Raw genomic sequence first — 27,516 nt, 5'->3', positions numbered from 1 at the left:
GGGTAAGCCAAGCAGCACTTGGTGAAAATAAAGACATAACCTCTCCTAAGATGACCTTCTCGGCTTCAGTGGTGACTCTCAGTCCTTCAGTACTTCTAGTCCTTACCAGATGTGGAGATGTCATGTTCATCGTGCATGTGACAGCTCAACAAATCCCCGACATCAGTGATCATGTCCAAGGCCAGGGATTGGCTCAGACATCAAGTATGTGATGTCCTTATTTCTGGTCCAACTGAACTGAAGGCACCATAGAATGGTCCCTGTCAGAACCAAGAAGACTCTCCAGAAGGGTAAGTGGGTTTTAACTAAAAAGTGAAATCCCCTTTCCAGCCTTCTTTATGTGACTGAGAAAATCCATTCTTAATGTACATTTGTCACTAATGATTTTTAGAACTAAAGGGGCTCCCTGACTTAAGAACATCCAACTTACAGACGACCCCTAGTTACAAACGACCCTCTGGATGTTGGTAATTTACTGCCTCAGGCTACAATTATCAGCTGTAAGGGTGATGCCCCACATGCTGTTTTTGGTCCTTCTTTAGTCCGTTTTTCCCAATTATAAAACAGGTTGTAAACAGCCAAACACAAAGTAAACTGCCTAAAACGGACTGAAAGCGGATGTTTAAAAACGGACCAAAAACGCCATGTGTGACATCACCCTTAGAGTTCAATCTGCAATCAAGATTTATTGTTAATCCTGGTTCTTATGACAACCCAAAAAGTTTTTATATCCAATTCTTAAAGAGACCAAAAATATTTTGGCTGGGGTTACAATTATAAAATATACAGTTTTGACTTACATACAAATTCAACTTAAGAACAAACCTACAGAACCTATCATGCATGTTGTAACCCCACTTTTCAGTGGGATACAATGTGATGGAAGAAGATGCTACGGAATTTCTTGGTTAGGTTTTAAAACTGAGACTAGGAGCTTAAAGATGAAAAAGATAAAACATTTTTCTTTTAGGTTGAGAAACTTTGTGCTTCACGACATGGAACATGCACAGCGTGATATTAGGAGCAGCAACAAAGGCCCCTATTACATTACACCATTAATTATTCATTGACCCATGTAATAGGAGTCAATGTGGGTACATGAGATCCTGGAGACAACACAACATATGCTGTATACATCAGGCGCTGAGGATGCTGCAAACTATACCCAAAATTAGGACATTTATTTTCATTTTCAATGTAGTGTGACAGGAGACCAGCGACCAGGATATAGACATCTACTATGTTTTCTGCTGCTACAAAGAACTTTGTTAAACAGGTCGGTGATGGCGGGAGGTTGATCCCCGTGCCCAACCTGAGTGAAGCCGACAAGTACCAACCTCTGAGTCTTGTCATAAAGAAGAAGCGCTGCTTGCTTTCCCGCAAGTACAAGTACATCTCCACTCCCTTCACACTCAAGGATATTCTCAATGGAGATAAGGAAATTTCTGCAGGTAATTATCAATAAGATTCTATTTAACCCTGAACATTTACATGTTGTGTTGGAATCTTGTAGTTTCACTTGGGTTCCAGTTATTTGGAAAAATAAAATGTACCTATCCTGCTCCAGTTCCAGCGACATGACCTCTTTACACTGCAGGCTAGGCCTAAAGAGTCAGTGGTGAAATAATTGATGTAACCAGTCAGTGGCCTCAGTGCTTACAGGGTTTACGAGCTAGGGAAGTCGATTGTAACAATAATAATTTATTTATTTATATAGTGCACACAGATTACGCAGCGCAGCACAGAGCATGCCAAATCAGTCCCTGTCCCCAATGGGGCTCACAATCTAATCAACCTACCAGTATGTTTTGGAGTGTGGGAGGAAACCGGAGGACCCGGAGGAAACCCATGCAAACACGGAGAGAACATACAAACTCTTTGCAGATGTTGATTATGGGACTTGAACTCAGGTCCCCAGCGCTGCAAAGCTGTAATGCTAACCACTGATGCACCGTGCTGCTCTATAATTGAGCAGTTATATAATGAAGTCTTGTACACTACTCAATTGGGGTATTTGGCTTGTGAGTAAAATGTCAGTGTAACAGTCAGGAAAGCCAGATCACAGAGGTTAGCCCCTCAGGCTCATTAGCAAAATTTTAAAAGTTGATTTCAGAAGGAAGGAGACCATGGATAACACATATAAGAAGGTTACCACAGTCACGGTGCCTGGATCTATGAGTAAGTGCCCCTGGTTTATCATGATGGATTTGTATTTCCTCTAATATTCTCTCTAATAGTGCATTGTAATAGAGACTACCAGTCATGTGTAGATCACACTACTACAACTCTGTGTTTTCTTCTCTCCAGGGGTCAGTTCCTATCAGCTGCTCAACTATGAAGATAAATCCGATGTGTCATTGAATAGAAGACATGGGAATCAGATCATGAATGATGTGGGGATAAATATCTATGGCTCGGATTCTGTTGCAGTTAAGGCTTCCTTTGGCATTGTAACCAAACACGAAGTGGAAGTCCCGACTCTGCTAAAGGAGCTGATTACCAGGTAGAGTGTTATATCATGGATGTCCGGCAGTCAGGGACATGGCTATGGGGCAGGGTAGCAGTTTCCCCTGAGTCCTGGTGCCTGGGGGACTGTATGCACAATGAATCACAACTTTTGTAGCAGCAAAAGAGGGACAAAAGAAAAATTGTAACCCTAAGCCACGCCTTTTGTTCCGCCTCTCACCCCACCCTCACACAGTATTATACCCTCATTAGTGCCCTCCATCTTCCACACATTTTGTGGCCTCCCTCTCTTCACATTGTGGCCTCCCTTGATATTATATCCCTCAGCTGCTCCCCTTGATATAATATCCCCCCAGATGCCCTCACTGATATTGTAGCCCCCCCAGATGCTCCCCCTGATATTATATCCCCCCAGATGCTCCCCCTGATATTGTAGACCCCTCACCTACTTCTTTCCTTAATTAAAATATAAAACTCACCTGTTTTTTAAGGAAATCTCCTATCAAAATCCATCATGATAAACCAGGGGAACTTACTCATAGATCCAGGCACCGGGCATGACTATGGGGATCTCCTTACATTTGTTATCCATATATTTGTTATTCCTTCTAAAATCAACTTTTAAAAATGAGATAATGAGCCAGAAGTGCTCTGAGGTTGTTATCAGAGCCCCTCAGTGCTGTAGCTTCACAGGCTGTTGTTACACTATGCAGGAGCACTCCTCCCCCCCTCCCATTGTGTTGAGATTACAGCAGGCAGTGCCAAAGGAGCATGAGGAGGGTGAGACTGATGCTACTGTACAATGTAACAGCCTGTGAAGGCAGAGCACAGAGGTCGCTTTTGGTTACGCCCCCAGAGCCCTTTTGGCTCATTAGCATCACTTTAAAAGTTGATTTTAGAAGGAAGGAGGCCATGGATAACAAATATAAGAAGATTTCCAAAGTAAAGTAGTAAAGTAAGTGTCCCTGGTTTATCATGATGGGTTCTGATGATTGATTCCTTTTAAACTTATGGTTATTTTTGCTGCATGTATATGAAATGCTACAGTCCTGCCAGGTAACCTTGGGCTCACACAAATGTCCTACCTTGTCCCCTACCACTTCCATCCTCCATTGCTACCTGCTTATCACATTTCCATAACATTTCCTTTTAAGCTTTAATTATATAGTATTAGCAGTAACTATTACAGCCCAGTGGGGCACGTGTATCATTTCGTTTCTTTTGCTTATTTTTAAAGTTGGCTGAAGTCCGGATACTTCAGCAGCGGTGTGCATCTTTCTAAATTTGCATTTAAATGATGCATGTCTTTTTTTCCCTTTGTTTCTTATTTTCGTTTTTTTTTCCGCAGTTTTTTTGTGACTTTTTAGCTGCATTTACGCAACTAAGCATGGGTCAGTTGTACTTCGTTTTGCACCTAAAAGTCTCTAATTTGTGCTAAAAAAGTTGCAAAACAAAGAAAACATCTGTCTTGAAAAAATACATTTAGAAACACTGCAACATACACACTGGATAACATCTTAAGACCCTTGTGTAGTCGCAAAAATGCGACCAAAAAGTTCAAAAAAATCAAAAAGAAGAGAAAAAAAACCAAGTCAAAATAAAGGTACATGGCCCCCAATGAATATCAATTATAATAGTAAATGGTGCAATTGGTGTTCTAGTGCCATCTCCTGGAGGAATAACTGAACTACAGATACAAATAAATCTGAATATTTGGACTGTTCATTTATGTAGTACATATGGGGGTATTTATCAAGGCTTCTACTGGAATAATCACACATTACTTCTTTTTTTTTTTGAGAAAATTATATATCTTATATATCTGCAGGAAACATATAATTTTTTATTCCATTTTCAAATTTGATGTACAGAAAAAACAATATGGAGTAGATCCAAAAGTGGATTATAATATAGGCAACAGTTATTAAAAGGGTTACACCGCGCTCCTTGGAAGTAAAGAGGAGTAAATAGATATTGGGAGAAGATTCTGTAGAAAATATTTCTATTTCTACAGAAATATATTGTCTGGAGCTGCTGCGTCCTCTGGCTTGCAGGAGAAGGTCCTGATGTTACAAAGATTTATGAAGTGGATAGCCAGTGGTTGGTCGCGCTGCTGTTTTACCAGGATTTTGTGTATTAATGGATCATTATATATATAACAACAGATGTTCCTTATTAGAAAACATTTATTGCATATAAAAGCAGTATAGTTTAAGGGATCATCAGTATAAAATTGGACGACACGTTTCGGCGGATTGACCCCTTCTTCAGGTCCACAGGTTTCTGTAAGTTGTAATAACGTATTGTCAGATATAAAATTACACTGTGGTACACTTTATATTCTCATACAAAGTGACATTATTCTGACAATACGTTATTACAACTTACAGAACCCTGTGGACCTGAAGAAGGGGTCAATCCGCCCCGAAACGCGTCATCCAATTTTATACTGATGATCCCTTAAACTATACTGCTTTTATATGCAATAAATGTTTTCTAATAAGGAACATCTGTTGTTATGTATATAATGATCCATTAATACACAAAATCCTGGTAAAACAGCAGCGCGACCAACCACTGGCTATCCACTTCATAAATCTTTATAATATAGGCGGCATGGATGGTAGCCCAGGGCCCTAGCTTTCCAGGGCACCCATGGCCACCCAAACCACACACCAATTTTTTTTTTTAAACTGTTTTTATTAAAGTATACACATTACACAGAAAAGGTAATGAAGTCAAATTCAGCATCCCAGTTTGTGACTATAGTAAAGCATCCAGAGACCCTAATCAGAGGTCACAGTGGGCAGAGGGGTCCGTCTTTAACTAGGGGTCGTCTGTAAGCAGGGGAACGCCTGTATAGAAGCAGCACTTGTTCCGTATAACAAAGCATTCATAGTTGCCTTATACCCATAGTATCTGTTGGAAGGTCTGTGTATTGTAAAACTGATAGCATTTCTATTTTCATCCATCTCAACACCAAATTTTATACTCAGAAGGATCTTCACACATGAAATCCTTGTACATCTGTTCCTCCTCTCAATACACATGAAGGTCCTCTAAAGGTCCTGAAACACAGACCAATTTGACATGCTTGTGCAGCGCTGCGTAATCTGTGTGCGCTATATAAATAAAGAATTATTATTATTATTATTATTATTGAAAGCAGGCAGAAGGGACACATGCTCCATTCCCTAAGATGCCTGATTCTAGTACCATATGTAGGAAGTGATTCCAGACTTGTAGGGGCTATAATATTCCTACAGCCCTGGGCCCATGGCAGGCTTAATCTGGGGAGATTTATGTGCATAATGACTCTCCCCCAGACGGTTTGCCCTTCATCTGCAGTCACTTTCAATTCAGGTCAATGACCCGTGTGAAAACCTGAGAGGGTATGCACTTTACTATTTTCATTGCTCCCATAGATTTGAATGGAGAGTAGCCTAGTGAAATTTTTTTCTCTTAGATATCAATATGTTATTTTTGTGATACATTTGTCTCCTCAGGACTATTGATTTGGATCACTGCTTAGTTCGCCAATCAAGAGAAAATGGGAAGGAAATCCTCTGCGTAGTCATGGAGAGCATTCGGACAACTCGTCAGTGTTCTCTATCTGTCCACGCAGGCATGCGGGGGGAAGCCATGCGGGTAAGTCTAAAGTTCTGACACTTCCCTATCCTTCATCGTAATTACACTGTTATGAACAGAACGAGGGAACATCTGAATTTTCTGGGTTCTTGAGGAAGGGTTAATGGAAGACTGAGAATTGGACATTGGCTTGTCAATTGTCATTGTGGACAATGCTAAAAAAAAAGGATGGAACCCTTCATCCGAGATGGCTTTGGGTCATTCTCTGGAATGTGTTGTGAAATTGTCAAAAACACATTCATATGTATAGTGCATCAGTCCTGGTCCTGGTTCTACTTCCTGGTTCTGGCTTGACACACATGAAATTATTGGTCTCACCTTTCACTTTTGGCTATAAAACAGGTGTCTAAAGTGCATTCTGTGAACTTTAACAATAGAGTTGATTTTATAACATTTAATATTCACTTATACATTTTTCTTGTTGCCTTAATTCCAGTTTCATATAATTGATGAGAAGAACCACAAGGGGCGCGACAAGGCTATTGTATTCCCGGCGCACACCACCATAGCATTCAGTATTTTCGATCTGTACATTCATCTGGACGGTCACTTTGGTGAGCTTCAAGCTTCTTCTCTCATGTAAATTTGACTGTAGTTAGTAGGATTTCAGATAACATTATTCTTTGCCATTTATCTCCTATTTTCCAGAACTTTGTGTGTCATCTGCTTCAAAAGGGGGGTTTGAGAAGGAGCCACATAGGACATTTTCATTAAACGCTATACGGAATACACTGTACCGATCAGGCATCTTGTTCACTGGTAAGAAGGGGAACAGAGGTGTTTGTCAGCACACTGCTGTCAGACATGTTTCTTACACAAAAAAGGGATACAAATGTGTGCTAGGATGTATGCATTCATGTCTGTGGACAAGGCGGATACTCATCTAGGCCCAAATATATAAAAAGTGGTGACATGCGCCCAGTTTTAGTTTGCAGTTTCTTTGTGCAAGTTGCGCCACATTATTTAACCCCTCTCCTGACATGTGACATTACTGTACGTCACATGTCGGGTAAGGGTGTACAGAGTTGGCTCAGCCTGTGAACCCGCTCTGTACACAGTGGGTATGTAGCTAACACCCACAATGGGTGCTGTTCATCACTTAACAGTGGTGATGGCGCTGCCATCTTTGATCGTGTCAGCGCCCCTGTGACTTCATCAGTGGCTATTAGTGGCCTAGGGTTAAAGTACCCTAGAAAGTCTAGAAATACAGTCATTTATTTTATTTTTTTTTAAAGTAAAAAAAATATTTTTAAAAAACTAAACATTCAAATCACCCCCTTTTCCTCAAACTGATATAGAACAATAAATAAAAAATGTATAAAAATGGTTATTCCCAGTGGTGAACCCTGTAAGGGAAAATAGCGCCCAGATTGTTTTGTTATTTGGCAACACATAAAACATGTAATAAAAAGTGATCAAAATGTCTTAGAGTCCCCAAACGGTAGCAATAAAAACGTCATCATGTCCCACAAAAAATGACACACAGCTCAATACACTAAAATATGATAAAGTTATTCGTGTCAGAATATAGCAAAATGAAGAATTTTTTTTTTTACAAAAGACCTTCCTTTTTATGACAATTTTTCGATGGATACGCCTCAATGTGCACTAGCTATGCTAAAAACGAGATGTGGATGAAGCCATAAACACAGAAGATGCTTGTGTTAGATCTGGGGGTTTCATCTCTGGATTCCAGTGGTCAGGCCCTCAACCATCTCAACCTTTGGACAGGTATAAAGTGTATAGTAGGGCCACCCCTATAGGAAAATTTCAGGACTTGCCCCTTCCTACATTACACAAATTGTTCAGTAGGGGAGTACTCTTAATAGATGTTTTCAAGGAACCTCCATTGATAAATAAGTCTCTAGATCTATCAGTAGTTGATCGTGAGATGGACCCCTGCACAGTTGTCTGTTTGGTGTTCGGAACCAGAACTAGTTGGCTCAGTGTTCCTGTAACAGCCGCGTCCATGACTGTGTGAAGCTGCTGTACGGGCCACCTACCAATCATCTAATGTTGGTCTATCCAGTGCCTTTTCAGTGGCCATCAACAGGACCTCATGGGAAACCCCTTTAAGCTGCAGAGCATCAGTGATCTCAGAGAAGGGGGGGCATCAGTATCATATCATATTGAAAGTAATGAACCATGGTACACAATAAGACCCCTGTAGGCCAATTTTCTCTATTAAGGAGATGCCTGCTTAAAGGGTTATTCCATCTCAGTCTCAGTCATGTTCAGCTTTTGCTTTAGCACCCAACCTAGTGACCATAGTTTTTCCATTACAGCTGTTTACAGATAATGGGAATATCCCTTTAATGACACATGTTGATCATATGTTACAGAAATACCTATAGATTTGTACTGGGACTAATCCTAACACTAATTGTTGTGGTTTGTTTGTTTTTTTTTTTGTGGGAAAGGAAAAAGAACGATGGATATCATTGCTAACGTAGATTCTTACATGGATGACATCTTTGATGATTACTATGACAAGGCCGCTAGCATGACTGACATTTCTACTACATACATGCGGGAAGGCGCTCACACGCGTGTTAACCTCCTGAATAATAACATTCCCAAGGGACCATGCGCTCTGTGCGGGATGGGCAGCTCCAAAAGAGAGACCGTGTACGGCTGCTTTGAATGCTCTTTCAATGGACAGAAGTACGTCCGGCTGCACGCTGTACCGTGCTTTGACCTGTGGCACAAACGACTGAAGTGATCGGCGTACGTGCCTCCGTTTTATACCTCAGGTGATCCCGTGCCACAGCTTTCATCACACATATGCAAAATGGACTCCTCTATCAAGTCAATGGTGCAAATGAGACTGTGATGTGTAAGGGTTAATGATTCAGATGGGCCAATTAGCAGGCAGTGTCAAATGTCCAACCGGAAATGGCAGATCAGTAGCGATAAAGTAAACTCCTATGGACATTACCAGCGTGAATGCAATCCACACGAAACGGCACACTCCTCAGCGATTGTGGCCCGCAATGCACACAACGTTGTGTGAAGCCTCAGAAATTTGAGAATGAAGGGAAATTTGGAACATATTTATCATGGTGAGGTCTCTTTGTTGTAGTTTTTTTGGTGCTTATTATCAGAAGGTTTTTTTTCTATGTTAAGTATGTTCAATCTCATGTTTGGGTTTATTTTGATGTTGACACACTTCGCTCCTCTTTATTTGTAAAGGGCACAAGTCAAAAAGTCGCAATTTGCACTTTTTTTGTACCTTTTTCTCCTTCCATGAAATAATCTTGCTAAGGCCCCGTTCACACAGACATCTGGGGATGTGATAATATTATTATATCTACTGGGGCATCATCAACAAGTTAAGGGATATTAGCAGGTTTTCAAAAACCGCTATCCTGGGTACAGTAGGATGTATACAAATGTGACAAAAATTGCAGTGTGAACCAATCGCTCTTATCCCAATCAAGACTGTTTCCTCAATTTTATAACTATTTAATAGAGTAAAAAAATTTAAAAAATCTGGGGATGTGTATCCAAATTTTCTATGAGAAAGGGGCCTTAGTCAAGAGGTGCAGGAAATGTCTGATCTCTGTGATTGAAACAAATGTTTCTGTACCAAATGTTAAAGAGGAACTGTCACCCTAAAAAAGCAATAGATTCTGTCTATCCCAGTTGAAGTTTATCTACAATAAAAATGAGGTAGCGCTAGGAGCTGCTTATTTTAGTAAGCAGCTCCTAGTGCTACAGCATTTTTAGCAATGTTATATTGCTAGCTTTATTGGAGGGTTCTGATAAAGCTGGCAGTTTAACACTGCTAAAAATGCAGTAGCGCTCTCGGAACGCCAGACTAAGCCTACACCGGTCTGGCGTATTCATGAGGGGAATGTCCGAGGAGGCGGTGACTGCCGCATGAAGCTTGGCAGTCACCGCCGGCCTATGGAGTGGAAGGGTCGGTCCGGGGGAGAAGCAGCGCCTCGCATCGCCCCCTCATGAATACGATGCTGTAAGCTTGGTCAAGCATTCCTAGGGTACAGTGCTGCAGTTTCTGCTAGCTTTATCGGAGGGTTCTCATAAAGCTGGCAGTTTAACACTGCTAGAAATGTAGTAGCGCCATACCCTCGGAACGCCGGACCAAGCTTACATCGGTCCGGCGTATTCATGAGGGGGCTGTCCGAGGAGGCGGTGACTGCCGCATGAAGGAAGGGTCGGTCTGGGGGAGAAGCAGCGCCTCGCATCACCCCCTCATGAATACGACGCTGTAAGCTTGGTCCAGCAGTCCAGTGCTGCAGTGTCTGCTAGCTTTATCGGAGGGTTCTCATAAAGCTAGCGGTGTCACACTGCTAAAAATGGGGAAGTACTTTAGTCTTTAAGTTCTATTTTTCTATTGTATTAAATACTTATTTCATGCAATAAAATGCTAATAGATTTTTTTTTTAAGATTCTGTCTCTCCCAGAAAACATGCAAAATCTGCATTGTATCAAATACTTATTTCTCCCACTGTAGATGAGATAAATGCGAAAAAAGGTCACGGTCCAGCCACGACTCTCCAACTTGACAATCCTTTATTTTAGATTCATCATAAAAAGTTCCAATGCATAACTAACGTCAGACGTTAGTTATGCATTGGAACTTTTTATGATGAATATGAAATAAAGGATTGTCAAGTTGGAGAGTCTTGTCTGGACCGTGACCTTTTTTCGCATTGGAATATTATTATACCTGAGCAGCAAGGTGGACCGTGCCGACCCAACCACAAGTGCCTACAACAAAGGGAAAGGTGAGCTGGTGTCCAATTTTCTCTATGAGATGAGATAAATACACTGGACAGGGAAAATTATACACCATGCAAACAAAAAGAAAATATTTTTCTAAACATAATTAAAAAACAACGACAGGCGGTCCTCTACTTAAAGGGAACGCGTCACTACATTTTTCACAAATACAGGTAGTGCACAGGTTCCCATAGAGCCCTAGTAACTAACTGACACCTTTCTTCAAGCTAAAAATTGTTCCCCTGAGATTCCCATATTTTCAACTTTATAGTTTTACCTGGTATCTAAGCATGGCTACAGCGAGTTGAGGTGGGCGTGGCCTCCTCGGGCTGAATCCAGCAGCTCCTCTCCACCCTATATCTGTATGCAGCTGTAATGTCATGTGACCAGGGTGAGATCATCGCAGGTCCTATAGCTTTTGTAACATTAGAAAACTGTACAATGACAGCATATTGTATCACATGAAATCACAGAAGCCTGCATGGAGAGGAGTAGGAGTCCATGGAGGCTGCTGTGATTGTTTTATGTGGTCAGATATGTACATGTGGTACAGTTTGCTAATGTTAAGTAGCTTAAGGAACTGTGATGATGTCACCCTGGTCACATTACATTAGGCCACGCCCCCTCAGCTTGCAGGGTGTCAGATAGTTACTAGGGCTCTATAGGAACCTGTCACTACCTGTATTTGTGAAAAACGTGGTAACAGGTTCCCTTTAAGGACAGGCGACCCCTAGTTACAGACGAACCTCTCTGCCCACTGTGACCTCTGGTGAAGCTCTCTGGATGCTTTACTATAGTCCCAGACTGCAATGATCAGCTGTAAGGTGTCTGTAATAAAGCTTTATTGATAATCCTTGTTGCCAATACAGATAAAAATGTTGAAAATCCTATTGTCACTGGGACAAAAAAAAAATTGTCTGGAGCTACCATTATAAAATATACAGTTCAGACTTACATTCAAATTCATCTTAAGAACAAACCTTAAGAGCCTATCCTGTATGTAACCCGGGACTGCCTGTAGTTAAGTACTTTATCGAAACGTTGTAATACATGATCTCTATGTGATGCTTCTTTCACACTACATTTTCTGCTGGTGTTTCTATTCTTTAAAAATGTTTAGCATTTTATGGTGTTTTTTTGGCATTTTTTCAGGGGGACATAACGAAAATTAAAATGTTTTTGTGGTACAACTTGCCTGAATTTTGCTATATAGTCACTATTGTGTACCCCACATTGTGTACCCCATATATAAAGAAATTATGTAATACAAGTAATAACGTCTAGATCCACACATGACAAATAAGGCAATTTACATATAATTCCTTTTATTGTAAACTTTTAACAACTAAACGTAAAACAAACATTCGAAATCACAGAAGTTAAGATGACCTTTTTAGGTCATAACCCTTCTTAGGTCATCCATCAGCTGTAGCTTATGATCAGAATACTGACCATAGCCCCTGCTTGCTGATAGATTTGCAGTGTATACATTTTCGTTGTATAAATGGAATGTTATTTGTGGTAAAATTTTGATGCTGACAATATTTAAAGGGAACCTGTCAGCACTAACCTCCATTATAAACATCACACAATACCTTACAGACAGGTGTGATAAGGAGCTAGCCAGCCGCTCATCAACAACGTGCATATTCAGGTTAGTACATGGCCGGATAGCTTTTTATTGCAACAGCCCCAAGCTGTGAGCACATATTACAAGAGGAAGTGCACCTGAGGAGGAAGCTGGGGACAGGCAGGCCTGGCTCCAAACTTACAGGCACACAGCGCATTATGAACTGGAGAGTAGTGACATGGGGAAGTGCCAAAGGGGCAGTGCCGTGGGGCGGGTTTAAAGGATATCTACCACCAGGATGAAGGATTGTATACTAAGCACACTGACATACTGGTGTGTTCCCCCTCTGCCAAGATCTGCTCTTCTTGTAGCTTCTTCTGCCCTTGTTTTTAATAAATAAAGGTTTTAAAAATTATGCAAATGAGTCTGAGGGGCTCCAGAATCAATCATTGACATCTATGGAACTTGGAGTTCATTTACATAATTGTTAAAACCTTTTTTTATTTAAGAACAAGGTCCTAAGAAAATAAAAGAAGAGAGGAACCTGCCAGAGGGGGCACACACCAGTATGTCTGTATGTTTGGTTTACAATCCTTCATCCTGGTGGTAGATGCCTTTTAAGCCCTAAACGGCAGAGAGGAGGTGGCAGTCGCTTGACCGGACCTGAGAGCTCTCCCGCCTCTCGTGAATGGATGGAGGAATAAAAGCCAATTTTAGCGCACAGAGAAATCTTACAGAAACCTCAATAGAAGAAATGGAGTGTAAGGTGAGATCTGTAAGATATTGGGGGTCATTTACTAAGGGCCCGATTCGCGTTTTCCCGACGTGTTACCCGAATATTTCCGTTTTGCGCCGATTGTACCTGAATTGCCCCGGGTTTTTGGCGCACGCGATCGGAATTTGGCGCATCGGCGCCGGCATGCGCGCGACGGAAATCGGGGGGCGTGGCCGAACGAAAACCCGACGTATTCGGAAAAACCGCCGCATTTAAAAAAAAAATTGTGTCGCGAAAATTTCACTCACCTTCATCCTGCATAGGCCGGTGTATTTCGAGGCATTCCAGCGGACTTCAGCGCAGCAGCGCCACCTGGTGGACGGCGGAGGAACTGCATTGATGAATCCCGGCCGGACCCGAATCCAGCGCAGAGAACGCGCCGCTGGATCGCGAACGGACCAGGTAAGTAAATGTGCCCCATTGTGTCAGGTTTATAATAAGGTCACAGGTTTCCTTTAAGGAATTTCCTGCTAATAATAATAATCATCTTTATTTATATAGCGCCATCATACTCCGTAGTGCTTCAGAGAAATTCAGTCTACAATTAACCTGAATATGAAAACAAGTTAAAGGAAGTAAAATTTGGAGGTTTGGAGAACAAAGTGGTAAAACATCATAGTGCGAACCCAAGACTAAATTGACTTAAATTGCCTCACAGGTTTAATTTAATCTTCTGTTATACAAAATTTAAATGGTCACTAACTTTTCAACAAACTTTGCATAAATCAACAGTACAAGCAGATAGAAGAAAGTTTATAATAAGGAGAGAAAAACATTTTCTTCTTCACATTAAAGATTGTTTTATTCTCCCCTTTCCTAAATCAAAACTCACTGAGTAATTTCTGCTTAATCTGACCTTATGGACTGCAGTTTACAATCAGATACCATACACGTCTATGGAGAGGGTAGGGGGAGGAGTGAGAGAAGCAGACTAAGGCTGCTGGAGCTAAAAAGTAAGTTTCTATATTACCCCAAGTGCTTTTAGTAGGAACTTGCTGATGTTCTGAGAGAGCGAGACTTGGATAAGCAGATTCTCCTTTACTTTCTATGTACAGTGACACATCACAGCAGCCGACTGAAGGGGAAAAATGCTAAAAAATGTATAATATAAGTCATATAATGGTCAGAAATAGTGATGCTTCTCATGTACACACTGTACAGTAGATTTGTGCAAGGTCTGTTGTAAGTATTTGTGCCGCAATAAAATAACTGGACACACAGGGGATTCATGTACTATAACTCATCGTGCCTATAAACGTTGTACTCCCGCGATGATATCAGGCCGTCGCTGTCATGGTCATTTTTCTGGAAAATATCTGTTAATATCCGCCCGTGCATAGAAGGATCCCGCTGTTTCCCATCCTTCTTGAACTCTTCTGTTAAGTAGTGACTTATCTGCATGAAGATACAATAAACTGAATAAACTTTCCTGTTTAAAACAAGTTTACAGTGTAAATGAAAGCCAAATGTCACCTAGAGCCTTGAGTCCTCTTGTGCTTATCCCCTGTCGTGAACTGTATCATAAAGGCTGGACTTAAACACCAGACGCGGGCATGCTCAGCTGACCCAAACCGGTAGAACTTACCTCTGTTATGAACAAAAGGATTTGCCATTCTGACACTTGTTTCCACTGGAATCTTCTATTGGGGCGTTCTGGAGGCTCCACACCCACTGGATCTTTTTCTGGCCCCACTAAATTAAGTGAATTTGGCTGATATGGATGTAATGTGTATGACCGGCTCAAAAGGGTTGCATCAAGATTGATTGTTATCTCCTTTCCTCAGGATAGGAGATAACTATCTGATTCGGTGGGGGTCTAACTGATTAAACTCCCGTCTATCATGAAAATGGGGGATTCTATAATGACTAAATGAATGAAACTCCAAGTCTAACATGGCTCCTAGAACTCCATTCAACACCACAAAAGCGGCAGAAGTTGCAGAGCTCAGCGCTCAGGTATTTTTGGTGGTCTCAGAGACAGTGAATAGCCAGTGCTCTGCAATTTCTGGAGCTCTGGCATTGAATGGAGAAGCAGGACACTTGCTCGACCAACAGCTTCATTTAGTAAGTGAGAACAGGACCCTCTATTCTTATGAATGATGGGGTTTATACTCATGATCCCGGTTGTCAGACTCCCACCAATCAGATTGTTACTCCCTATCTTTTGGATAAGGTATATCAATCAATCTCACTACAACCATTTTAACAATGTCTCCACCAAACATGTCTACAGCCACTTACTCCATATTTTGTATCTACATCCTTAGGCCCCTTTTACACTCGCGAGTGTGATGCAATGAGCTCGCATTACACTCGCAACGCGTACTGCCCGGATCGCACGGCCCGAACGCTGCAAACCGGGTGTGAACTGACATGCTGAGTTCGGTCCCGGTTTGCAGCGTTCGGGCCCGGTTTGCAGCGTTCGGGCCGTGCGATCCGGGCAGCACACGTGCAGGTTTCATCGCATCACACTCACAAGTGTTGAAAGGGCCTAATGCTTACAGATTGTGACCTAATATCTGTATGTAGATGTTGAGCAACGATCTCTGGCAAATACATGACAGGTGATTTATTTAAAAAAAAAAAGTAAACAAGACATAAGTCGATGACAGTGACACACATTCAGGTACCTCATCTTTGGAGAGGAATTTGTCATTGTTTAGGTCGATCTGTTGAAACGCCTCCACGCTCCGTGGTCCTTTGCTTATTCCCAATAGCTCAATTTCAAAGATTAGAGTTGCATTGGGTGGGATTTTGTCTTAAGAGGAAAAATCAAAAATATTTAGTTAACACAAAATTAGGAAATGTATTTAAATTTCTTTTGGGAAACTTAGCAGTAGAGCAGTACAAGGAAGATTTATGAAGACTGGAGCAAAGTGGGCAGTAAGGTGGCTCAGTGGTCAGCACTACCGGGCATCGTATGGTCAGTGTCTGACCACACCACAACCAAGCTTGGCGACTGCACTGCAAAGTATAGGACATGTCTTTCTATGGAGAGGGGATGGGTGAGGAGTGCTTCCCCTCCCTTCTCCACCTGGCTGTGTGCTTCCACCAGTGACCTGGTGAGCAGGAAGCCTACTACTATAATAAATGCAAAGCTTTCATTTTCCTAAAAGCCTTTGTGCGGCCTGGAATAAGGCTGTGAGTATATTGTTTAGTTATTATGTGGAGCAGCAGAAGATCCGGGGGTGTAGTTTCAAACACCTGCCATCATACACAGCAAATACAACAAAGCTAAAAATATACATATTGTCATAGCTGATGTGGATCCAGTCTTTCCTAATACATAGGACAGTTTTTTTCCTGCTTCCATGACATGATGTTAGATGCAGACACTGGTACATTGTTAAAGAAGCCATTGTGCAGAGTGTGCAGCCCACATAACAGAGCGTAACACATGGACAGACACTTACATTTACATGCATTTTCTTTTATATGGTTAGCCACCAGCTCTCCCAGCATGCAGTGCTACTCTGGAGTGTAGGATAAAGGTGCCTACTGTAGAGGAAGAACAGACTTATTTCAGGCACATAATAACCATGCTTAGAGAACAACGAAGACGTATGTTAGTATAAGAAATAATTGCCTGTTACTGACTGGTATAGGTAGTTTACAATGTGGAGGAAACACAGAACTCCACACTCTCCCTGCTCCCTAAAGTCTGCTGCCTTGGAGTCATCATTTAAGCCTCAGGCCCTTAGTACAACCTGCTGGCTCAAGAACATTCTCTGCATCCGACCCTTCCTCAATCTGGAGTCTACAAAATTGCTAGTCCATGACCTCATCTCCCGCTTGGACTACTGCAATATTCTTCTCTGTGGTCTCCCAGCTAACTCTCTAAACTCCTTAAATTTGTCAGCAAGCTAATCCATCTGTCTTCTTGCCTCTCTTCCTTTCCTCCTTTACCAGTCTCTCCACTGGTTACCCATTGCACATCAAAGGCTGGGCTCACATCACGTTTGTTTGTAAACACTAAGCGTATAGCACCTAAAGTATACGCTTAGCGTATACATTGACAAATACTGACAGACAAAGGCATAGTTGTTGCCTCCTGTATATCAAAAAATGCAGGATGGAAAGACGTAGCAAGCTACGCTTTTCATCCTGCAGCCTCGGAGGCAATGGACGGCCATGGGGAGAATATAGAGCGCATTGCATCTCTCCCCAAAGCCCTGCCAAGCACATACGTCGCTCAGCAGGATGGAGGACCTGGTGATGTCACTGTCCATATTAAGAAAGTGACATCACTGGGCGAACACCCCATTCATCGGCAGCAGCCAATCGCTGGATACTGGCGATGTACACTCGTTCTTTTCTCATTTGTATGATCGAGATTTTTCCAGATTAAGGTTGCCCTGGGTCCTGTGCATATCAATATTTTAGCCCCTACAAGTCTGGAATCACTTCCTACATATGTTACAAAAATTAGTTGCTTGGAGAATATAGGATGCGTCCCTACGGCCTTCGATCAATCATTGGAGGACCTTCAAAGGTCTTGAAATGGCTCTTGTGTACATGTGTATTGAGAAGGGTGAAGGCCCTTTTTGGGTTGCTTGGGTGGCCATGAGCCCTACAGAAAGCTTGGGCCTCGAGCTGGTATTATAATCCACTACTGGGTTCATCTCTTTGGTAAGACAATCTTCAGTGACCCCTGTCTATATAAGGAATCTTCCTCCACAGGATTAGAGGAAAAAAGAATAAAAAAGGTTCTGATTTATTTGGCCATGGCATGTTCTCTAGCTTAAGGGTTGTCCACAATTACAAAAACATCGCTGCTTTTTCTTCAGGAAACACATCTGCCCATGCATTAAATTTGGTGATACAATTTAGCTCATTAGAGTGAATAGATCTGAGCTACAATGTGACAAAACACTTGTGGTACAGGTACGGTGCTATTTTGGATAAAAAGTAGCTATGTTCTAAGCCATAACACCTAAATGGGGAAAATTTACAATCAGGATTGTTGCCTTTACCATAGCCCTTCTCTCCATACGCCAAGGATGGTGGAATGATGACCTTCCTTTTTTCTCCGGGGCACATTTCCATCATTGCAATGTCAAGTCCCTTGATCACTTGTCCAACCCCGAGCACAAACCACTTGGGATGTCCATCTTTCTCTGATCGGCTTTAGGACAAAGAGGTAAAATCAGTAAATTCTTTAAAATAAGTGAAATATGACGAAGAAAGTAGCTATACAGTTGCATACACCAGTCAAGAATGAAACATGACATTAAAATCTCACATGTACAGTAAATTACCCTGCATTTACATAGAAATAGAACTTTTTCCTTACTACATATCATTCAAACTTCCGTTCATTCGACCAACAATTGTGTATTGGGCTGTCTTGATTCGACAATGCCAGTTGTTAGGGAGCTGACAGTACTCCTTTATATACCAGCCTCTTCCTACACACCCTGCCGGATCTTTGTGCCTTACAGCCTTAGAAAAAGCTTATTCCTATGACCTCTGCGATTAGCGTGATTTCCCATTGTGACCCCGGACCTGTTCCCGTCTACGCTCCTCCGCTGGTTCGACCACAAACCTGCCTTCCGTTTCTGACCTGGTGGTACCACGCCACAGCAAGTCCAACTCGCTTTGCTGCAGGCTCTGGTGAAGACCGGGTGCCACTTAGACTCCTATCCCAGGTGTCGGCTTACGTCATTGTCTGCGGTGGTCCCGAGGGTCCATTACCCCTGGAGCCTGACTCCTTCTTACCTTCCAAACATATACAGCCTCCGCTCAGCTGATCATGCCTGTTTAAATCCATCAAGGCCTGACACTTTTCCTGCACTTCTAGTTTCCCGAGACTTTTTATGGTGCAACTCTGGATGCACACTGCAAAAAGCTGGTCTACCGGGTTCTATTTTACCTTCATGTATGTGGAGTTAGTGCAGACCAATTTCATTGCTTCGCCAATTCATTAACCCCTTGTACCACAATCTCACATCACTGTGTAAATGACCGCACTATTTGTGTGTCAAAAACACGGACCCCACTCCAATATTGATAAAAGCCCCACATTGTGTGAACGCTCCTAATACAGGAGAAGGGTGTAAATGTGTATAATGCATTGCTGTAATATGTATGTCCCCACCTCTGCACTCTGGTCAGTCCATAAACCATAGTCTCGTGATTTAGCCCTTACAGTGTGAGATCAGGAGGTAAATTATGTGAATCATAAATAGAGGTAAGTTGGCACTGCTGCCATCTGAATAATCAGAAAGCTAAGAGCAGCAGGGGATGAGTGGGTTGATTGTGTAGGAGATAATGTCTGCTTGGTGAGTACAAAGTACAGAATCTTGATTAGATGTGAGTTTGCAAAAGACCCAGGTAAGTAGCCAATATATGTGCATTAGGTTTCCATACTGAAAAACAAAAAATAAAACAGGCCAAGTTCACATCTGTATTCTGCAGCTTCTTATTTTTCTGCTATAATTCCATAAGCATGGAAGTTACATGGAACCTGAAGCTGAATGGAAGACCTTCTGTATTCCATTTCTGTAATGCTCTTCTTTAATGATAGGGTGTAACCGAGTGTAGCTGAAAGCCCAATGCAGATGTATAGCTGCAATGTTAAAAATTCAGTTTGTAAACTTATATGCATCTCACCTAAGTTGAGTCCAATGATATTAATAGTGTCCTGCATATTAAATTTTACTTGTATTTTCCCACCTCCTTGTTCCTGATTGACAGGTCTCATTGCTAGCATATGCTGCTGTATGAAGCTAGTACTTAGGGACCGTCTGTCAATATTCAACTACAGCAGTGGCGTATCTAGGAATGCGTGGGCTCCATAGCAAAGTTTTGGCTGGGGCCCCCTCCAACCATAGGTCCTCAATTTTACATATGGGTTTCCCTTACCTTTTTCTATAATGGAGGGGAATAACAGACACTGGCAGTAGATGAAGCTCTGCAGAAGGTTTCCTTCTACCGTATTAATAGCTGTAATAATGCTGGCGGCTACACATGTTTCTCTGTTATAAGTTATGGCGCTGGGGGAGGGGCTTCTATTTACTGCCTCTCTCCGTTATTCTCCATAATGGAAGAAGATAAAGGAAACCAATCATGGCCGCTCCTGCTCAGTACCAGTATATGGGCCATGTCTCCTCATCACTAACTAGTCAGGAGGTTTAACCCTTACACTGCTTGTCTGAAGAGCCATTAGCTGCAAGAAAGCAGGGTAAGGGTTAAATCTCTGGACTCCTTGATTACTAAAGTTGCTTATAAGCAGGAACAGGAGCAGCAGAACCTTCCACTACATGCATTTCAGTTATGTCAGTTTTTTGCCTTTAAATTGTGGCAACTGCCGATTTGTCACACCAAATAAAAGGAAACAATAACTAAAATATATTGAACATAAAATGAACCTTTATTTTATTAATTACAAGTAAATCCATTAAAAAGGCAAAATACACAGAAAAAAAAGCCACCAACGGTCAAATAACTAAACATACATATAACCTGTATAGGTACAGAAGGTATAATTCTTAGGCTACATTCACACTGACGTGTGCCCGCTGTACCGTAGCACGGCAGACATGTTGGCGCCGGGGAGAGGAGGAGCACTCTCCATAGAGGAACATGGTGCCCGACGCTCTATTCTGCGAAAAGATAGGGCATGTCCTATCTTTTCACAGGGTACAGAACGGTGCGGTGCTGTACTGACGCCGCACGGCGCTGTGTGCCAATTGCCAGCTGTGGGGGGGGGGGGCGTATATATGCCGTATATATACGTCGGCCGTATATATGTCCCCCATATTCGCAAGAAATTTGCTTCCAAACTACACATTACAGAAACAGAGGACAAGGGCACCTACTAAATACATATACAGGCGTATACAAATCAGAGGTGGACATATGTTTCGCCTTTCCTCGTCATACCCCTGGCATGTCAGGAGGTGTCCACCTCTGTTATTCCTCCGGATAAAGTGCAATCATTTTTCATAAGCAAATACCTTGACTTGCTCTGAGGATTCTATACCTTCTATACCTCTATATAGGTTACTGTGGTTTATTTACTATGTATATTTAGTTATCTGACCATTGGTGGATTTTTTTTTTGTGTATGTTGTCTTTTTAATGGATTTTTTTAATTGATTACGGTAAATAAGGTTACGTTTTATATTTAATATATTTTAAACATGAGTTGATTTAAGTTTGGGAACAATCTAATGAGGTTAGTGTGGGGACATTGCATATTGGCTTTTTAAATGGGTTTTTGGATAAAGTGGCTCTCTTTTTTGTGTCCGTGTTTTTGAGGTGCGCTATCATTGGGCTTTTCAAAGCGGTTGCGTTTTTGAAAACGCATGTGTTTTAAAGCGCATGCTACTACATGCACAAAACACAGGGAGTACAAGATCACTGCAAATGAAAATGCAAGCAAACATCCGAAAATGCTTTGGCTTTTTTGCTTTTTGTGAAAATGCTCAATGCTTTTAAAACCACAACAAAAACTTGCCAAAAAAGCCACGTGTGTCACCGGCCTCAACAAAAAAAAAAACTTTTACAACTGCCACATGTATAGTGTTTGCATGGGTTTACTCCTGTACTCCAAAACATACTGGTAGGTTGATTACAGATTGTGAGTCCCACTGGGGACAGGGACTGATTTGCCATGCTCTGTGCAGCGCTGCATAATCTGTGTGCGCTATATAAATAAAGGAATTATCATTATTATTTAGTATAGCTATCTATGCCACTATGATAAATCTGAAATGTCAAAGATACCTAAAGAGATTACAGCCAGTCCCCCGGTTATGTACAGGATAGGTTCTGGAGGTTTGTTCTTAAGTTGAATTTGTATGTAAGTGGGAACTGTATATTTTATAATTGTAACTCCAGACAGAATTTTTTTTGTCTCTGCAACAATTGGATTTTAAAAATGTTGGGTTGTCATAAGAACCAGAATTAACAATAAATCTTAATTGCAGACACCTGTAATAATTATTATAGCTGTTTATTGTAGCCTGGGGCTAAAGAACAGTAAATTACCAACATCCAGAGGTCTGTTTGTAACTAGGGGTTCTCTGTAAGTTGGGTGTTCTTAAGTAGGGGACCGCCTGTATAAGTCCCTCCAAAAAAACTGAAGTTCCTGTCTAATGCTAAATCTGCCCTAATGTGCTGTCCACCACTTACCTGCAGTAAAATTTGGAGAGATCCTTGGCTAAGTAGCCGTCATAATGTGCATTCACCAGATCCCCTCTTCGGCTCTTCTGTGTACAGACGCTTGGGACGTGGGTCACTTCTAGTTTGATCTTCTCTTCTTCACTTTGGCAGTGGATGTGAGTGGTGAGGAGGCTGAGGAGCGGCAGGAGTAGGGTGATGCTGGTGCAGGAGGGCACTGCCATGGTGTCTCTTGATCTCTTCTTGACTATACACGTGGCAGTCTGGAGAAATACACACACCAAGTCCTGCTGTCTTCCAAGTCAGGGAGCAGAGTAACATGTAAAGAGCACAGCTATTGGCTCACACAATAATCTGACTCAGACTTTCATCCAATTGTTGGCTTTCTTCTCTCCCTGGAAGAAGAAGTGAAGACAAAAGTTCTGGGTCTGCAGCTTCTGACTCCAGACCTTATCTCAAGTTACAGACCTGAGGCATCTGTCATTCCAGCATTCCAGAATCCAGCATTATTAACCCCATCATTCCAGCTCTGCTAACATTCACAAAACTTCCGTACTAAGAACCCCATAGATCGTAAGCTCTTGTGAGCAAGACCCCTTGTTCCTGTTGTTCCATCTGATAATGTTATTACTCTGTCATGTCTTATTTATTGACGATTTACATTTATTTTTTTCACATCAATGTGGGGCATTTATCAGTTGTGGCGCAGGGTTCGAGTTTGTGCATTCTCATTTCTAAATGTTACAACTTTTTGATTGGGCTCTATAAGATTAGGGTACATAAAACATGCAAAATTTTGTACATAACATTTTTTTTTGTTACGATAAATAAGTTATTAATCATAATTTTGGTACTGTAATACATAATATTGCGTCCTCCATGTAGGTTAGATAATGTGCCTATTAGTAATGATCAGACCACTTCAGATTATGGTTTGGCCGATTTTTGAAAATTTGAGTTCAGAATGGGCTCATTTCCACTGATAACAACCCCTGTTCAGTGCTGGTTACCTATGTGGGTTAGACCAAAGGCTTCTGACTCAAGTCCGGGCTTGGGTTCTGGTACCTGAACCCGCAATGTTCGACATCAAGGCTTGGTTCACACCTAGTCATGGGTGTCATCTGTAAGTCATGTTATGTCATTCTTGATCAGCAAGAGACAGACAACTGGCAAACAGTGTCACTAGCTTGTCCCGACCTCTTGAAAGGTCGCATGTGTCACCAAGAGATCCACAAATACAGACTGCGTTCAGAAAAAAACTGTTTGTCATCCATGTTTTTCACATTATCCTGGATCTCTATGGAAAGCCATTGAGATGCCTATCATCCAAATGCAATGGATGTGTCAGCGTGTCATCCAGACACCAAATGTATAACAAATGGGTGAAAACAATGCGGCACATCTACTATGAGTAGCGAAAACTGCACTAAATACGCTTGCCTGTGTATAATGCTGGGTGCGCCAGATTTATGAAGAACGTGCGCCAGAAATCATGAATCTGGCGCTTCCCTGTACTGGCCAGACAGAGTTCACCAACTTCTTTGTGGTGTACCTTTAACATGGGGCTTGCAACACACTTATGTCTGACTTTGCACAATAAATCTGGCAGTAAGAATGAGTTCCGGAACGCCCACTAATTTGTGTCGCATGATACCTGAAGCAGCATGCGCCAAAAGTGTTGCGTGCCTCAGCCACTTCTTAAATACCCGTACAAGCAGTTTACACTAAAAAGAACTGGCAAAGTCTGACAGAAAACTGGTGCAAGGGTTTTCGTAAATGTGAGCCAATGTTCATTTGCTTGAGGGCTCAGTCCTCGGACCCCTAGCATTAGTACCACTGGACCTCCATGCTGCCCTATATAAAAGCCCTCACATCCAGCAGGCAGTACCTTAGAGACGCTGCTAGAATCACACCCACATAACATTTGGAAGTGCAAAAAATATTTTCATTGTCTGTGCGCAGTAGCCATAGAAGAATCAACCTGGTGTAGGGACAGGACTTATCATGGGACTTAGATCAAACAAAATGATATTAAAGGGAAGAGATTCTCTAAGTTGTATGAAACTTGAAAAGGTGACACGAGAGATGTAAATTGGGTTGAGTACACCCTTAATACATGTCACACAAGTGACGCACAGAAACATGTCCTGCATTTAGTCACTTTATAGTAATGGGAGTAATGAAGGGTAATGGAAGCTTCACTACATCAAAGGGACTGCATACAAAATCATGTAATGTATGGGTGTTGTAGGCTGCGGAGAATGGGGCACATTTACTAAGGGTCCGAATCACGTTTTTTCCGTCGGGTTTTCCGAATGTTACTGTTTTGCGCTGAATTGCCCCGGGATTTGGGCGCACACAATTGGATTGTGTCGCATTGGCGCCGGCTTGCATGCAACGAAGAACAGGGGCGTGGCCGTCGGAAAAATCGTGCCATTTAAAAAAAGTGTCTCTTGACACACTGTTGGGGTTGGGTAACACAGAAGACAGGGGATAGTGTGCCCTGAGCTTGCCCCAACCTCTGTCCCTTCCTATAGCTAAACCGTGGGGCGACTACTTGAAGACTCGAAATACACTGGATAAGTGTGGGAAGGGAAACACGAACAGACTGACAAACATAAAACACAAAAGAGTGGTAAACTAGCCGGAGTCACAACGAGAGGGTACGTCAAGAGCAAAATCAGTAAGCAAAAGGTCAACGTCAAAAACTAGCCGAGGTCACAACAATACAGATACAGAGCGAGTCACACCTAATGCAGCGAGCGAGTGATGAAGGGATTTCAAACACTGGCACAGGTGACTAGTGAAGCTGCAATTTATGCAGCCAGAACTCCACCTCCAGAACCTGATAGGAGCTGGACAACTTCTGGGAATTAACCCCTCATGGTGCAGAATAACCAGGCACCATGCAGAGGTACCACAAGTCCCAGCAGTTCCGAACACAACTCCTAGACAGCGTGAGATCTTAGCAGCCGCTGCCCGGGACGAGAGGTGGAGTTTGTGCGGACACGCGCCGGGGGTCAGAGAATGCTGCTAGCACCACCAGAAGAACCAGAAGTCCCAGCATTCTCCCTAGCAAACCTGACACACACACTTACATGCACCAGGAATAGGATGGTGAACTCCGGCGGACCTCGGCGCAGCAGCGACACCTAGTAGATATCGGGCGCACAACCTTAGTGAATCCCGGCAGAACGCGAATCCATGTTGGACAACGCGCCGTGGGATCGTGAATGGACCGGGTAAGTAAATGTGCCCCAATGAGTCCTGGCTGTTGGTCACTCATATGAAATGTGGGCATAGGCCTCCAACATACAGCTGTTATGTGGCAGCAATAACTTTTCAGCAATTTACTACAAAGTGACTACACGAAACTTTGGAATATATCATATATATATATATATATATATATATATATATATATATATAAATATAACTTTGAGACAGGGGCATAACTTGAGGGGGTGCAGAGGATGCGGTTGCACTTGGACCCAAGAGGCTTAGGGGGCCCATAAGGTCTAGTACTAGTACTATAAACCATACATTATAGTTAGGTGCCTGGCACAGACTTTGCACTGGGGCCCATCAGCTTCAAGTTACGCCACTACTTTGAGGCTACTCCCCATTATAGGACTGTATATGGAGGTCTATACACATGGTGTGGTGGTCATACATATATGGGGGTCTATATATAAAAGGGCAGTGGTTTGGACTTGGGTTGGTTTTCATTTTGCGATGTGCTGTTGGCTGTCAAACCTCCTATATGGTGTTAAATTCTGTACGTAAGGAAAAACAATCCGATAATTAAAATTAATAACTTCTCATGTCCCTCCACAAAACTTTCAAATAGTGTCCATTAAGCCTGCCATGTGCATGAACATGATTTTGCTGTTTCACCAAACATAACATATTTTAATAAAAAAGGAAGGTCTTAATCCTTGCTTTACCCATATCATACAACACATTTGCAACACCCTCGCCGATGCAAGGCAGAGGAGTGGTTGCGAATACGTCCCACCATGTAGCTTGCAGCCTGTGAAGGGTCTGATCAACCCCAAAGCAGGTCACTACACAACAAATACCTAACATAGATGGGCATTGCAGTGGTAGATCCTGCCTGGTAAGGCAGGAGTTAATTCTTTGATGTGATGTAAGATGTGTCATCCAATCACATGTGTTATCCTAATGTCTGTGAGCTGAGAGGTAATTGGAGGAGTAGCCACCACCTGACCAGTGAGAGTAACAAAATCCCTGGTCAGAAAACTTCTAGAAGGAGAAGAAGACTGGAATGAGTCCAGTGAAGTCAGTTCTCTCTCAGAAGAGAGTAGTTAGCTGAGCAGTAGCTCAGAAGCAGACTGGAGTTAATCCAGTAAGAGACTCAGAGGAGTCTGTGCAGCTAGCACACCAGACCAAGAGCAGGTGAGCCAGTTCCCTGCCTGAAGAGTGGAGCTAATAGCTAGTAGTGAGGAAAGGGATATCATCCTACCTTCAAGGGTGATATCTGAAGCATCCTTCTAGGACACAGCTATCTCCCAACCTGCCCTCTGCATCCAGGCTCGCGCTCTACATCCTGTGGCTCCCTCCAACTGCATCTCAGCAATCTACCATTCTGTTAAGGCACGTTGCTACTGTTCCTGTCGGTTCCAATAAAGAACTGTAAGTTGTTTTTTGTTCAACGTCTGCCTCCGTCTGGTCCCTGCTACTCCGGCTGTCACCATCACGGGCACCCTGTCCACCACACAGAGACTCATACGCTAGACACCAAAGGGTTGCCCCAGGGAGAACCGCTATAGCAGCCTCTCCCTCATCATTTCTTGCCAACACCACCCTGCTGGAGACCTGCCAGGCTGTAGGACAGCCCTCCGGTTCCCCATACCAAGCACCGTGACACAAGCGTGCTTAGGCCGCAACCGCCAGCCACTCAGGTACTGCGGGCCCCGGCTGACTCCAGGCCCCAAGAAAAGGCTAGGCCCCGGTAGGGGATGTTGCACATTCAGTAGTGATTGTAATACATTTGGGCAGTAGACTGGGCCCAAGCCTATTTTTTTTTCTTCAAAAGTTTATACTGAGAAGATCCTTCCCCATGAAATCCTTGTACATATGTTCCTGCTCTCATTATGCATGTACAGTTCAGGACCTTTGCAGGTCCTCCATAGGTCCTGGAACCACAGATTGAAAGCAGGCA

General features: G+C 42.5%; 2 protein-coding genes across 3 annotated transcripts; one reads left to right on the top strand and one right to left on the bottom strand.

The window, feature by feature from the left end:
* The first annotated feature begins 603 nt into the window (after positions 1-603).
* Positions 604-9,786, top strand: PJVK (pejvakin). Its single transcript, XM_072119853.1, has 6 exons — positions 604-1,451; positions 2,308-2,503; positions 5,973-6,114; positions 6,551-6,668; positions 6,763-6,873; positions 8,535-9,786. The coding sequence occupies exons 1-6, from the start codon at positions 1,241-1,243 to the stop codon at positions 8,834-8,836; spliced, it is 1,080 nt and encodes a 359-aa protein (XP_071975954.1). The 5' UTR covers positions 604-1,240; the 3' UTR covers positions 8,837-9,786.
* Positions 9,787-12,165: 2,379 nt separating this feature from the next.
* Positions 12,166-26,888, bottom strand: FKBP7 (FKBP prolyl isomerase 7). Of its 2 annotated transcripts, XM_072121605.1 has the most exons (5): positions 26,818-26,888; positions 22,344-22,726; positions 18,179-18,330; positions 15,836-15,963; positions 12,166-14,600 (listed from the first exon to the last, which is right to left on the bottom strand). In XM_072121605.1, exons 2-5 carry the CDS (start codon positions 22,553-22,555, stop codon positions 14,439-14,441), a joined length of 654 nt encoding a protein of 217 aa, XP_071977706.1. In that variant the 5' UTR covers positions 22,556-22,726; positions 26,818-26,888; the 3' UTR covers positions 12,166-14,438. The 2 variants fall into 2 exon arrangements, with proteins under 2 accessions (XP_071977706.1, XP_071977707.1); XM_072121606.1 differs by lacking the exon at positions 26,818-26,888 and having other exon boundaries at positions 22,344-23,067.
* Positions 26,889-27,516: the final 628 nt, after the last annotated feature.

The sequence above is a fragment of the Engystomops pustulosus genome, chromosome 8 (genome assembly GCF_040894005.1).
Source record: "Engystomops pustulosus chromosome 8, aEngPut4.maternal, whole genome shotgun sequence".
In the NCBI taxonomy this organism is placed as follows: Eukaryota; Metazoa; Chordata; class Amphibia; order Anura; family Leptodactylidae; genus Engystomops; species Engystomops pustulosus.
Note: the sequence above shows the minus strand (reverse complement) of the source record. Positions and strands in the feature narration are given on the sequence as shown.